The 16,003-nt window shown below is 37.7% G+C and overlaps 1 protein-coding gene across 1 annotated transcript; it reads right to left on the bottom strand.

Moving 5' to 3' along the window:
• Positions 1 to 3,235: 3,235 nt before the first annotated feature.
• On the bottom strand, positions 3,236 to 15,750 carry LOC127658323 (ras-related protein Rab-13-like). The gene is made up of 8 exons (XM_052147555.1): positions 15,197 to 15,750; positions 13,987 to 14,047; positions 13,457 to 13,517; positions 8,755 to 8,832; positions 6,030 to 6,119; positions 5,704 to 5,769; positions 4,894 to 4,944; positions 3,236 to 4,653 (listed from the first exon to the last, which is right to left on the bottom strand). Exons 1-8 carry the CDS (start codon positions 15,327 to 15,329, stop codon positions 4,585 to 4,587), a joined length of 609 nt encoding a protein of 202 aa, XP_052003515.1. The 5' UTR covers positions 15,330 to 15,750; the 3' UTR covers positions 3,236 to 4,584.
• Positions 15,751 to 16,003: the final 253 nt, after the last annotated feature.

Below are 16,003 nucleotides of genomic sequence, written 5' to 3'. Positions count from 1 at the left end.
ATTATTTCACAGTACAGTTTTTGTCTCTTAACCCTTGGTTGAGTTCTTGAGTCAACAGTTTACCAGAAAAATCATTGTGATTTTGATGGGAAAACAATATTTTCTCATAAACAGGATTTGTGAAAACTTTCACAGATTGATTTGACTCACTTTGATAATTTCATGCATATTGGCATTGTGAAAAATTAAGGATGTAAGCTATAAAAGTAGTAAAAGGTCTACAACTCTAAAAACTGAGCTCCTAGATGGATCATTATAGGCTCAAATAGAACTTCATGATTTGTGATTTTTTTTTATTTTTTATTTAACTGTTTTTTGAGTTTTGGATTCAACAGTTTTCAAAAATCAGTGTTATAGGATCTGGGGTCACATTCTGGAAACACATGACTATTATAATAGAAAAACACTTCACACAAAACAGGATTTGTGAAAACTTTTCATGGCTTCATGCATATCGGCATTGTAATTAATGATGTAAGGCAAAAAAGTAAAACAAAAATTTAAAAAAGGCCTAAAACTAGCTTTTCAAGCACCAGATGGGTCATAGTAGGCTGATGTTGACCTTCATGATTTGTGATTTCTTTCACAGATCAGTTTTTGTCATTTAACAATTGTTTGAATTCTGTATTCAACAGTTTTCCTGAAAAAACAGTGTTATAATTTGAGAAGTCACATTCTTGAAACACATGATAATTATGATGGATTTTCACAAATCTGGATTTGTGAAAAATTTCAGAGATTGATTTGACTCAGTTTGATGGCTTTGGTTTGTTGTTGACAAATACAATTTTAATATGGATGATATGCCAACTAGCTAGTCATTTTATTTAACCCTTGTGCAGTGTTCGGGTAAGTTTCTTCAATAACAAATGCTTCATTCATCTTAATGGGCCAAGGCTTGGATACTTTTCTGTCATTTGCCATCTGAACTCAGTAAAAACCCCCACTGGACTGGATTTTATGAGTTAAGCCCCCGTGACAAAAATTTAACACTCGTGGCGTTCCTGGTAATTTTTGACCCACCATAGGAAATGAATGGGAAAGACTAAATCACAAAGCAATTATGACACTAAGCATAACACTGATTTCTCAGGTAAAAAATGTACTCAAGAACTCAAAAAAGGTTTAAATGGCAAAAAAGTGATCTGTGAAAAAATGTACAGATCAGGATGGTCAATTTAAGCCTATAGTTTGACATGTCTAGGTGCTCATTTTGTAGAATTACAAGACGTTTATTGGTTTTATGGCTTAAAAAATGTGTATTTCTGCTCTGCTTCTCCCAGATTATGGAATGCTCTCCCTGACCACCTGAGGACACCTCAGACTGTGGATGCTTTTAAATATGGCCTTAAAACCCACCTTTTTAGGAGAGCTTATGATTGAACTTTATCTTCATGCGCTCCATATGTTTATATGTTTAGCACTTACCTGTTTTTATCATGTAGCACTTTGGGATTTGCTTAAATATAAAGTGCATTACAAATTAAATTTATTATTATTATTATTTCACAATGCCAATATGCAAGAGGCCATCAAAATGAATAAAGTCAATCAGTGCGAGTTTTCACAAATACAGTTTTGTGTGTGTGGCAGGGCGGAGGGCGGGGCCGGGTCGTGATCATACACACCCGATCCCTTATCAGGCTAATCAAGCCTCCGAGAGGGATAAAGGCCGACTGCGGAGGATTGTGCGGGAGAGAGAGATAGTTTACGGACATGTCCGTGTGTGTTTGTCTTCCGTTTAAGTTTAATATTAAACCATTATTTATATTGAAAAGTCGGTTCTCGCCTCCTCCGTTCCATTGACTGCTTTACAGTGTGAAACTAGAGTTTTTTATCATAATTATCATGTGTTTGCAAAATGTGCCCTCTCAAAGCCTATTACACTGATGTTTCAGGTAAATAGTTGACTACAGAACTCAAAAAAGGGTTAAGAGACAAAAACTGATCTGTGAAAATTCATAAATCATGAAAGTCTATTTGAGCTTACTTGGACCCATCTAGGTGCTCAGTTTTTAGAATTAAAGCCGATTTCTCTGATGGCTTCATCCATTGACACAGCCTATATTGTTATTATTACACAAGGCAATGGGATAGAGCAGTACGACGCAATCAAACGCATCCAAATGTGATTGTGAAAAGTTTCACAAATCAGGCTCTATTTAATACAAGTGAATTTGCAGGAACCCAGATTGTGTGTTTACTGGAAATGGCTGTTAAAAGTGGAGAGTGCTTATTTTCACCATCCCGACTCATGGACTTAAAGAGTTGGAGGGGAAACAAACTGCTGTGAAAAAAATCACAAATCAGACTAGCCACGATGAGGTTTCAGTCTTCCAGGTGTTCAACTTTTGAAGCTATTTGGATTAGAAAATTAAGAGTTGTAAAATGTAACTGACCGACTGTGGAGCGGAGCATGATGTCATCCAAATTCGCAAATCATGAAGAATCAACATTAATTACGTCATTGAAAGTGCATAGCGGATTTATAGCCAATAAAAATCTGAATTTCAAACCGCAAACTATCTTTACCGAGGTCTGCATTTTCCCCGCAAGAGGTGCTGATGCTGCTCTGGATGGGGGGTTGCTTGGTAACACACTTCGACAGTCACAACTGTTGGCAACCTTCCCGCACATGTGCAGAAGCATTGCATCTCTTTGCACAATATTCATATAAAATGTTCATTTTGAATCCACCTTTTGTGTGTGTGCAAAACTAGGGCACCACAATTAGCAACATTGAATATGGGATAAGCAACTTCCAGCTATTTTAGCTATGCAAAAATATTACATTTTTATTACAGGCTGGCAATAAATGTTGACGTATTATCATTAATTATGATTTTCATAAACGTTTTTCGTTTTGAACGCATATAGTTTTACCATTTATCGCATTTTTCCATCGTTTAATCACACACTGTTGCACTGGCAGAATTAATTAACTCAGGTGCTCCACGCCTCCACAAACTTTACACAACCAGCAGAGAGAAAAAAAGATGGCAGGAAAAAGCTGCTTCAACTTTCTTTGCACTAAAACTCCATCTTGTTTCATCTTGGCAAACTAATAAATGCATTTTACTCTCCAGTGTATAGTAAACAGACAGGCAAATAAATTCAGAATGGCTTATAAAACATCACCTTTGGAAATAAATAAATAAAGGCATCATCGGAGGTTATGCAAGTACATTTGAACGGAGGATTACATGGAGGAAAGAAAGACTGCATCGTCACAATCTCAGAAAAAATGGAGCAGATTTTATTACCATCTCTTCAATAACACAGAGCAACAAGTGAATGATTTACTTTGTTACTATAAATGCTGACGTTTGAAAATTATCTGACACTGGAACATAATTCTGCTGAAGTAGAACTTTCTCACATTCGCCAGAAATGCAGCCGCTGCTTCCTACCGTGTTGTAAATTAAGGTGAATGAGTGAAGTATTCTTTTATAGTATGTGATTACTGGTTGAAAAAGGCAGAAAATGTATGTAACTTAAAGAAGTGCTAAAGACCAAAATAAGCTACACAAAATGTCAAAACATTATACTCTTCTCTATTGTACAATCACAGCTTATATGAAAAAATACAAAAAAAATCCCCAAATACAAAAAATCATAAAAACAAAATCTCTCTCTTACTGTATATACATTATATACACATATTAAAATTCTAATAGATCAAAATAAACTAATAATCAAAATAAACCGCATAAACGTAGAATAAAATCTGACGAAATGTTAAAAAAATTATATAAATCTAATGCAAATTTACTAGAAAAGAATGCAATGTGAAAATTATTTACTTTATTAAAAGGAGTTCAAAATACAAGTTCAGATAAAAAATATTCTGTTGCAAAGCATAAAAAAAGAGGGAATAAAAGGGGGAAAAAAATACAACTTTTATGATGCAAAACCAAAACTCTGTAGATTATATCTGACCATAATATTTCTGTGGAAACACAAAGTGAATATTGCAATCCATAATCAATTAATTATTTTCTCATACCTCCCAATTAACATCCTAAAATTAGAGGTCAAAGTCTTTCGAAAGGTATGTTATGCACCTTTTTTTAGCAGCAAACATTCAAACTACTTGTCAGCCATTTTGAAATAATTCAAAAGTGCTGACTGGACATCAAATTGGCAATATTTTTCCACCTGTAACTATGCATGGAGATACATTGGTACTCTATTCCATTTTGACTACAAGGGCAGATTTTTGTGTATTTCAAGAAGGTCTACACTTGAAATAATGCTGAATTGAGAAAAACACTGAGCAAGAAAACCAACTTTGTCTCTACTGTACCATAGTCAACTGAACTGTTATTGTTTTGTAGTGCAAACTACCAAGAAATAAAAAAAAAGTTATATTTTTGTTTCATACCTTTGTCAAGTATTTTGTTTCACTCTGCAATTTCAATCATTCTTTAAAACCACTTTCTATTAGCATTCCATGTTCACTTTGCAAATTACTCTCTGGCATTAACACCGCAGTGCTACGTGTGTGTGTGTGTGTGTGTGTGTGTGTGTGTGTGTGTGTGTGAGAGAGTGTGTGTGGTGAGTCTGCCCTTTTGATGATGGTGTTTAAAGGAGAAGACATTTGGATGACTTTTTCTCTGTGCTGTTAAGTTTAACTTCTCGACCTGTAGGACCCTGCGAAACAGAAATATACGGTATGAAATCAAATACACTTGTAAGTTTGTGACAGTTTTTGGTGACTTAGGAATCTTTAAAATCATGTCACATTAGACAAAAAATAATCTACAAAAATTAAGCAATGAATATGAATTACTGAATACCTCATAGCAGAATTATTGTTTGTGTATCTGTATGAACATGCACACACAACTACAATTAATTATATATATATAAACATGCAGACTGGAAACTCACCAGTTTCTTATTTGACTTCAGCAAAATGTCACGAGCAAAAGAGGCAAAAGACTAAAAAAAGAGAGAAAGATAGAAGCAAATCATGCCATAAATATAGATAAAATATGTAAAATTGTAAAAGGAACATATTCACTAAAGGTGCTGTGTGTAATTTGTTGATTTAAAAACACCTCCTGGTTAGAGTGCAAAGACTAGAGTTTAAGAAATCTTTAATGATGACGTACGTCTCACTGTTGCCTCCCTTAGTGGAATCTTAAAGCGGGTGATAAACCACAATATGTCTGCCTTAAGCTCAACACTCACATAAGATTACCTACATATTCTATTTTTGTCACCTTGTTTACTCGATGAGAAATTAAAGGGGTCAGGACATGCATGTAATTCTATGTAATAAACGCATTTTGCACAAAAAAAAAAAAAGACAGTAAAGGCCGACAGTTCTGATTGGCTCTCTGCTCTTGACTGACCTGATCTCACTGCTCACCACAACTGGGCGGAGCTACCGAAGTGATAAGGTAAAGTAGGTGTGATGTGTTGTTGTGGAGGTGATCAGATGCAAATGTTTACCACAGTGTGACTTCACAATGTGGAAGAAGTTGATAACGAGACGTTTTGGCTGCTTAGTTTCAACAAATGCTCTTTTTGCAGTGAGGAGGAAGTTTTGAGTTCTGAAACTTACAGTACTGTGTACAGTTCCTCATGTCATGACCTCTTTAACAGGGAACAACAAACCTACAAATTTATAAACAGTGAGCTGAATTAAACTAACTTATTTGGAGTGTGACATTTCTTGGATCTATCAGTCTGTACCTCATCAACGTTGATGCTCGATTTTGCACTAGTCTCAAAGAATCGAATATCATGTTCCTTTGCAAGCTATAAGGAAAGCAAAACAATTTTGTTATAAAAGGATATTTAAAAATGTATTTAAATCTCATTCATTATTAATAAAACCAGTGTCAACATTTTTTTAGGATGTTATTCAAGTAACTAGACAAAAATAAAATCACATTTAATTTGTATTTGTTATGTTAGTATTGACTGAAATTTAAAATATGAATGATCAGATTTAACACTGATTGCACAAATTATTTGCAAATCTAATTTGGTATGTATGATTGTATGATAGAGCTCACCTTCTCACCAACCTCCTTTGACACCTTCCTTTTAGTCTCGATGTCACACTTGTTGCCAAGTAACATTCGACTTACACCAGACGATGCATTCTGGGTAACACAGGACATAGTGATGCTCTCACTTCCTCATTTTCTCCATAACTGAACCTTGTTTTTGTTTTTATAAAAAAGGCCCTGTCTGTATTTACATTGAGTCTCTGTCATGGTAACCTGTGGATGATCGGCTTTCTATAGCATCTTAAGAACAACTGAAACTCCCATTTACAAAAGCTTGTTTCACTTTATGGGTTTTTCATGCAGGTTGCCAGACAGCATTAGATTATATATTATGAATATCTTCTAAACCTTTGAAATCAAAACCTAAGGTGCAGCACCTATGATGACCACATTGTTAGCTTTTATCAAGTCTGTATGCCCTAACAAATAAGTCAAGTTAAAGTGTGGTTCACCCTAAAATTAAAATGTTCTCATCATTTACTCGCACTTAGGCCACCTTTATTGTGTGACTTACTTTCTTCTGCAGAACACAACGTTTTGAGGAAGAATATTTCAGATCTGTAGGTCCATTCAATGCAAGTGAACATAAGTTCCAAAAAGCACATACAGGCAGCATAAAAGAAATCCACAAGACTCTAGTGGTTATATCTATATCTTCAAAAGCGATATAAGTGTGGGTGAGACACAGATCAATATTAAAGTCTTTTCTTGAAGATATTGATTTAACACCTGGAGTCTTTCTGATTACTTTTAAGCTGTCTATATGTGCTTTCTGCATTCACAGAACCTACAGAGATGAAATATTCTTCTAAAAATCTTATTTTGTGTTCAGCAGAAGAAAGAAAGACATACAGTGAGGAAAATAAGTATTTGAACACCCTGCTATTTTGCAAGTTCTCCCACTTAGAAATCATGGAGGGGTCTGAAATTGTCATTGTAGGTGCATGTCCACTGTGAGAGACATAATCTAAAAAAAAAAATCCAGAAATCACAATGTATGATTTTTTAACTATTTATTTGTATGATTCGGCTGCAAATAAGTATTTGAACACCTGAGAAAATCAATGATAATATTTGGTACAGTAGCCTTTGTTTGCAATTACAGAGGTCAAACGTTTCCTGTAGTTTTTCACCAGGTTTGCACACACTGCAGGAGGGATTTTGGCCCACTCCTCCACACAGATCTTCTCTAGATCAGTCAGGTTTCTGGGCTGTCGCTGAGAAACATGGAGTTTGAGCTCCCTCCAAAGATTCTCTATTGGGTTTAGGTCTGGAGACTGGCTAGGCCACGCCAGAACCTTGATATGCTTCTTACAGAGCCACTCCTTGGTCATCCTGGCTGTGTGCTTCGGGTCATTGTCATGTTGGAAGACCCAGCCTCGACCCATCTTCAATGCTCTAACTGAGGGAAGGAGGTTGTTCCCCAAAATCTCGCAATACATGGCCCCGGTCATCCTCTCCTTAATACAGTGCAGTCAGCCCTGTCCCATGTGCAGAAAAACACCCCAAAGCATGATGCTACCACCCCCATGCTTCACAGTAGGGATGGTGTTCTTGGAATGGTACTCATCATTCTTCTTCCTCCAAACACGGTTAGTGGAATTATGACCAAAAAGTTCTATTTTGGTCTCATCTGACCACATGACTTTCTCCCATGACTCCTCTGGATCATCCAAATGGTCATTGGCAAACTTAAGACGGGATCTTGACATGTGCTGGTTTAAGCAGGGGAACCTTCCGTGCCATGCATGATTTCAAACCATGATGTCTTAGTGTATTACCAACAGTAACCTTGGAAACGGTGGTCCCAGCTCTTTTCAGGTCATTGACCAGCTCCTCCCGTGTAGTTCTGGGCTGATTTCTCACCTTTCTTAGGATCATTGAGACCCCACGAGGTGAGATCTTGCATGGAGCCCCAGTCCGAGGGAGACTGACAGTCATGTTTAGCTTCTTCCATTTTCTAATGATTGCTCCAACAGTGGACCTTTTTTCACCAAGCTGCTTGGCAATTTCCCAGTAGCACTTTCCAGCCTTGTGGAGGTGTACAATTTTGTCTCTAGTGTCTTTGGACAGCTCTTTGGTCTTGGCCATGTTAGTAGTTGGATTCTTACTGATTGTATGGGGTGGACAGGTGTCTTTATGCAGCTAACGACCTCAAACAGGTGCATCTAATTTAGGATAATAAATGGAGTGGAGGTGGACATTTTAAAGGCAGACTAACAGGTCTTTGAGGGTCAGAATTCTAGCTGATAGACAGGTGTTCAAATACTTATTTGCAGCTGTATCATACAAATAAATAGTTAAAAAATCATATATTGTGATTTCTGGATTTTTTTTTTTAGATTATGTCTCTCACAGTGGACATGCACCTACGATGACAATTTCAGACTCCTCCATGATTTCCAAGTGGGAGAACTTGCAAAATAGCAGGGTGTTCAAATACTTATTTTCCTCACTGTACATACAGTATCTGGGATGACATGATGGTGAGTAAATGATGAGATTTTTCATTATGAAAAACTATCCCTTTAACTAAGCAGGGATACAATATGTCATACAGAGGCATGCTAAAGGTTCCACCCACTTTTTCTTTTTAAAAAAGTAAACATTGGTTAATTTAAGAACAGCAAAGAAGTTTTTCATTTTGTACCTTAAATTTAGAAAAAAACAGATCCAGGTATAACCTATGATGTCAGATAAATTATTATGAATTCTCTTTCTTGCTTACTTCTTTGATGCTCTTCATCCAGTTCTGAATATTCTCAAATGATTTTTCATCAGTAATGTCATACACAAGGATGATGCCCTGAAAAAGATTGCCAACACAAATCATCTTTAAAGACATATGTAAATTTGCTATTTTTCATTAAATATAAAATTAAACCAAGATTTACAATAAGGACAATTTATGATGTTTAGTGAAGATGTTCATCCTGTTCTCATGGCGCGTTGTAATAATAATACAAAATGTCAAGATCGCAAGAAATCATACGAGTTAGCTTGTAAAAAAATCGACTATCGACGGAGACAAAACCAGGGAAACATATGCCTCATTAAGATGCTCATTAAAGATGATTATTTATAGAAATTTAAAAGTAAATCTGAAAATGACATCGGCAGGAAAGGTCTTTCAATAGCAATGATTTATGGTATAGTGGGAGCTCTGTTTTCATCATAATCTTATTGGATCCCTTCAGGATTGTGGGTAGAGAAGTTCTTTACCTGTTTTTGGAAACTAAATCCATTTAATAAGTTGAGTTGAAATTGCATACACCATCTTTAAATAGCCTAGGGGTGTATGTATTGCTGTTATCTGTGTGTCCATGCATCCTTAAAAGTATGGTGACAGCTTTTTGCAAATATTTTCTATTACCTATATATCTAATATGCTTTTTTGGTAACTGATATGTCAATATGGTATGGTCATGGAAAAATAAGCCATACCTTTTGTTTTTGTGAAATGCCAATACAATACAGAAAAATAAACAAATCAACGAACAATATTATTAAGATTTTCCTAAGTTTGAAGGGCACCTATTATGCTCCTTTTCACAAGATGTAATTGAAATCTTTGGTGTCCCCAGAATGTGTCTAAATTTTCAGCTCAAAATACACTACAGATCATTTATTATACCATGTTTAAAATGCCAATTTTTGGGTGGGAATAAAAATGAGTGTTTTTTGTGTGTGTGTCTTTAAATGCAAATGAGCTGGTGCTCCCCATCCTGTATCCAGAATAGGGTGGAGTTTGTGACTGTGCAGTCGCACCTTGCGAGCTCTCTGCCCCAGCAGATCACCGATCGATGTTGCGCCGCTTAACTGTGAGAGTTGCAATTAGAAGTGGTTTGTTTCATGGCTTCAGCAGGCACCTCTTGTTTGGACATTTTATCTTTCCATTAGCACTCATTGTGTTCGGACAGTCTGGGGATTACATTCGTCTTTATCAATACCATACTATTATTCTGGACTATACTGTTGATTTGGGCTCTGTTGTTGTTTGTAACACATGCATTTTTTTTGCCTTGGCTTAAAGTGCATTATAACGTAAACCTGTTATTATTCTTAGTTTTGGCAGTAACTCAGTCAGCTGCATGACAAAGTTGTCATGCGCTGTCAACATGGCAGCGCCCATGAGGGGGCGACCCGATCCATGTAATTGATGATTCTACAAGATTTTAATAAAGCTAACCTCACCTGCGAACTGCCAAAATACAGACAGTACATCACATGCCCCACCAGAGACAGAAATACATTGGATTATTCCTACACATCAATAAAGGATGCATATCGCTCTGTCCCTACAGCAACTTTGGGAATCTCCAATCACTGTCTGGTTCATCTTCTTTCAACCTACAGGCAGAAACTAACTTCAGCTAAACCTGTAGTAAAGACTGTAAAGATATTGACCAATGAAATAAAGCTGCAACTAAAAGCCTGCTTTGACTGCATAGATTGGAGTGTATTTGAGGCCATCCCAACCATGAAGCATAGGGGTGGCAGCATCATGTTGTTCACAAAATTGATCACTTCACAAAATAGATGGCATCATGAGGAAGGAAAATTATGTGGATAAATTGAAGCAACATCTCAAGACATCAGCCAGGAAGTTAAAGCTTGGTTGCAAATGGACAATGATCCCAAGAATACCTCCAAAATATCAACCAAAAAAAGGACAACAAAGTCAAGGTACTGGAGTGGCCTTCACAAAGCCCTGACCACAATCCGAAAGAAAATGTGTGGGCAGAACTGCAAAAGCGTGTGCGAGCTAGGAGGCCTACAAACCTGACTCAGTTACACCAGTTCTGTCTTGAGGAATGGGCAACAATTCCAGCAACTTGTTATAAGAAGCTTGTGGAAGGCTACCCGAAATGTTTGACCCAAGTTAAACAATTTTAAGGCAATGCTACCAAATACTAACAAAGTTTATGTAAACTTCTGACCCACTGGGAATGTTATGAAAAAAATAATAGCTGAAATAAATAATTCTCTCAGGAATTGTGAAAAACTGAGTTCAAATGTATTTGGCTAAGTTGTATGTAAACTTCTGACTTCAAATGTATGTGTAAGCACACTTTGCATTAAAACTCATTCTGATGTCAAATTAAACTAAAGGTTTCTGATATGACTGGAGTCTTCATCTATTGACAATTTACATAATTTTCAACATATTTCAAAAAATGCTATTTAAGTATTTGTGTGTAAAATATATTTTTTTAATTAGCAAAAACTTACTTAATGCACCTTTAACCAGAGACTATTTAGTAGCGACAGACCACTTTTAAAAACATTAGAGAAATTGGAATGGATGATGGATGTACAAGTCCCGCCTTACAGGTAAATGAGCCAATCAGAGTTAAGATACAGACATTGCCTGTCAATCAACTCAAGAACATGCATAAGCATTAGCGAGAAAAATTAGGAAAATAGAGTTTTTTTTTTAGTGTGATCTGAGCTAAAGAAGCACAATATATGATACCGCTGTTGTCAGATTTTACTGCTGATACAAACTCAGCAAAAAAAAAGAAACATCCCTTTTTCAGGACACTGTATTTTAACATAATTTTGTAGAAGTCCAAATTACTTTACAGATCTTTATTGTAAAGGGTTTAAACAATTTTTTCAATGCTTGTTCAATGAACCATAAACAATTAATGAACATGCACCTGTGGAACGGTCGTTAAGACACAAACAGCTTACAGACGGTAGGCAAATAAGGTGACAGTTATAAAAACTTAGGACACTAAAGAGCCCTTTCTACTGACTCTGAAAAACACCAAAAGAATTATGCCCAGTGTCCCTCCTTACCTGCGTGAACGTGCCTTAGGCATGCTGCATGGAGGCATGAGGACTGCAGATGTGGCCAGGGTAGTAAATTGCAATGTCTGTATTGTGAGACGCCTAAGACAGTGCTACAGGGAGACTGGAAGTACAGCTGATCATTCTTGCAGTGGCAGACCACGTGTAACAACACCTGCACAGGATTGGTACATCCGAATATCACACCTGCGGGACAGGTACAGGATGGCAACAACAACTGCCCGAGTTACACCAGGTATGCACAATCCCTCCATCAGTGCTCAGATTGTCCGCAATAGGCTGAGAGAGGATGGACTGAGAGTTTGTATTCCTGTTGTAAGGCAGGTCCTTAGCAGACATCACTGGCAACAATGTCACCAATGTCACCTGGGCACAGGGCTGGCAAAAAGTGCTCTTCACTGACGAGTCACGGTTTTGTCTCACCAGGGGTGATGGTCGGACTCGTGTTTATCGTCGAAGGAATGAGCGTTACACCGAGGCCTGTACTCTGGAGTGGGATCGATTTGGAGGTGGAGGGTCTGTCATGATCTGGGGCAGTGTCACAGCATCATCGGACTGAGCTTGTTGTAATTGCAGGCAATCTCAATGCTGTGCATTACAGGGAAGACACCCTCCTCCCTCATGTAGTATCCTTCCTGCAGGCTCATCCTGACATGACCCTCCAGCATGACAATGCCACCAACTATACTGCTTGTTCCATGCATAATTTCCTGCAAAACAGGAATGTCAGTGTTCTGCCATGACCAGCAAAGAGCCCGGATCTTAATGCCATTGAGCATGTCTGGGACCTGTTGGATCGGAGGGTGAGGGCTAGGGTCATTCCCCCCAGAAATGTCCAAGAATTTGCAAGTGACTATGTGGAAGATTGGGGTAACATCTCACAGCAAGAACTGGCAAATCTGGTGCAGTCCATGAGGAGGAGATGCACTGAATTACTTAGTGCAGCTGGTGGCCACACCAGATACTGACTGTTACTTTTGATTTTGAGCATTATCTTTTAGAGTAGCCTTATCTTTTTGAGCATAATCTTGACTTGCTGTCTTGGAGATTTCAGTCTTTCCTCATTCAAGTAGACATGAGCTGTACTTGATTGCTGCTTGTTTACATAATGAAAAATAGCTGCCCAGCCTGATCAAGAGCATTCCAAAGATGGCTGCCAAGTGGACCGACTTGCCTCGAATAGGACTTTGGTTTGACCCCAATCCCAAAGTTTAACCCCTTACCCAAACCCTAAACCCAACCATGATTTTAATAGGAAAATAACATGTGTACCATGGAAGAAAGAAAAAATCAGGGTTTGGAACAAGAGGAGGGATGTGTCTTAAAGGTTACTTACATAAATCAGCACTTTGTATTGCACAAACAGAAGGTTTTCTTTATTAAAGTGTTGGATTTGAGGCTGCCTGAATTTTTATTTTGTCTGTTGATTGGATGGCCTCTATGGGAATAAAATTTGTAACAATTTTTATAGACCAATTCTTATGAGAGCTTATGATTTCACCATTTTGTATGAATTATTTTGAGCTGTCATAAAACTATGATATGGATGCAAAGCTATAGCAAGGATAAGAAGATCTTCAAGAATGTAGTGTGTATTAATGTTTGTGTCTCACCATGGCTCCTCTATAATAAGCAGTAGTGATGGTCTTAAACCTCTCCTGTCCTGCTGTGTCCCTAGCAAATAAAAACAGAAATGTAAACCATTTAAAACAATCAGGTGACTTATGGAACAAAAATTGACTTGGCATGTTATATGTATGTCATTTGATATAGCAATTGGACTATGTACTTCCAGCTGCCACTCTCGCTGGACATAAATGAGTCTATTGAGTTTGCAGTAAGCCTTTAAAGCCTGACTGTGTTAAACTCAACTGGACTCCACATTTGGCATATTTGCCCTGAGCTTACAGTTTTGACAGTGCACTGTCAAACCGAAATAGATGCTAAAGACATCATCAGTATCTTGTGTACAGAAAACAGAGAGATTTATTTATACAGACACTCTCTACATCTGTAAAGAATTTCAGTTGAAATTGTTGGGACCATCCAATAACTGCTGCAGAGACGTCTCATTGCTCTGATTAATCAAAAGTAACATTGAACTAATTTGAAAACATTGAACTTAATACAGTTAATATTTTACCAGACTTGCAGTTTGACTTTCTTCCCCTCAACCTCTATGGTCTTTACTTTGAAGTCAATACCTAGTTGGAAAAAGAAAAACAATCAGAGAGAGTGGAGGAAAAAAGATAGACAAAGGAGGAGGAGGGACAGAAAAGATGGATGAACTGTTTAATCCCCAAGAGGCACAAACATTGCAGTTCTGGAAATAAAAATGGAACTTAATATTACAGCTACATTCAAAAATGCAGGAAAGCGGCATAATAAGATACAATGGCCCTTCTATTTGTTCCAGTATTTATTTATCATTATTTCCTGTGGAAGAATAGGAGAAAGCTATAGTGAGGGAGGGAGGTAGGGGGTCTTTTGAAGATTTGGGTGAATGCACTAAATGCCAGGGAGGATGGCCTCCATCTGATGCTGAAATGAATTGTGTAGGAGATTTTAAAAAAATAGATAGAAGAGAGGGGGCAGGCAAAAGAAGAGGGAGAGGGCCGGTGTTGTGTCGAAGTCAGTTTCCTTTTTGTTTCCCCTTTGTCGAAGTCGGTTTCCCCTGTTTCGAAGTCTGTTTCCCCTTTGTCGAAGTCTGTTTCCCCTTTGTCGAAGTCTGTTTCCCTTATGTTTCCCCTTTGTCGAAGTCTGTTCCCCCTATGTTTCCCCTTTGTCGAAGTCGGTTTCCCTTATGTTTCCCCTTTGTCGAAGTCTGTTCCCCCTATGTTTCCCCTTTGTCGAAGTCTGTTCCCCCTATGTTTCCCCTTTGTCGAAGTCTGTGACTTTTCAAACAGACTTTGAAAAAGGTGAAACATAGGGGGAACAGACTTTGACACAACCCCATATGTTTCCCCGGATAGTGCTCCCTGTAAAGCCGTTAAACATTAAACATAGGGGGAACGGACTTCGACAAAGGGGAAACATAGGGGGGTAACAGACTTTGACACTAACCTAAGGGGAAGGGAGAACAGACTTCACCGGAAATGCAATTAGGGCGGATACATAGAAGAGTGCAGGATGATTCACAGGACAGAATGTGTTGTACTGGAGCAGGCTGGATTGAAATTACATTAGGACTAGTACTGACATGAACAAACGTCCCGACAGGAACACTTGTTTTACTAGGAACCTGGCACCAGGGCAAAACATTTTATCATAATCGTTGTGAAGTTAAACCAAATAATATTGGAAATCATATCAAATGTAGATAAGTTTACTTTGCACATTTATTAAACACTTACCAATAGTTGATATGTACGTTGAATTAAAATTATCCTCCGCAAAACGGATGATCAAACATGTCTTGCCAACACCACTATCACCAATAAGCAGTAATTTAAAGAGGAAGTCGTATTTCTTAGCCATTGTAGACATTTCAGCAAGTTTTAAAACACTTCTCGTTAGGTAGCACACCCACAGTTGCGCTTTAAAATCCAGCCGACTGAAAAATGTCCTCGTTCACGCACTTCATTGATTTTCTTTCCCTGGAAAACGGTCACTGGTAAACTCCTTTTCGCTTTCCTGTCTCGCTCTGTCAGTCGGGATAAGAGGCGAAAAAAATTCCATGAAACCAAACGGAAAAAAGTTTGCTCGGTCTCTTTAAAAGCGTCTGCTCCCGGTTTTCAGTGTGGATGCCACGCATTCGCCATTTCGGACTAGACTGCGCTACTTTTCTTATGTACGCGAGCTGTTCAGTATTCATCCATACATAGACAACAGAGACTTTTTTTTTCTTAACTTTCCCTTGCCCGAGTTCCCAAAAGCTGACGTCGAAGGAGGGAGAGGTTTAATAAAGCAGTGCCTAGGACTGGTATGATAATACGTCAACAGGGAGCGCCATTTGCGCACAAGACTAACCTATTCTGCGGTTGCTTTTAATTAAACGTTGTTTAAACGTTCAGGCAATTTCAAGTCCAATGAGTTGGTTTATATTCAAATTTACAGATTCCAATGTAATGCTTTAGCTAAAATACGAGCCATGTTGGAAGAAAACAAAGAAAAATCAATGTTAATAACACTTGTAATAATTTTATTGGGCATAATTTTCA

The sequence above is a fragment of the Xyrauchen texanus genome, chromosome 17, assembly GCF_025860055.1.
Source record: "Xyrauchen texanus isolate HMW12.3.18 chromosome 17, RBS_HiC_50CHRs, whole genome shotgun sequence".
Lineage (NCBI taxonomy): Eukaryota > Metazoa > Chordata > Actinopteri > Cypriniformes > Catostomidae > Xyrauchen > Xyrauchen texanus.
Note: the sequence above shows the minus strand (reverse complement) of the source record. Positions and strands in the feature narration are given on the sequence as shown.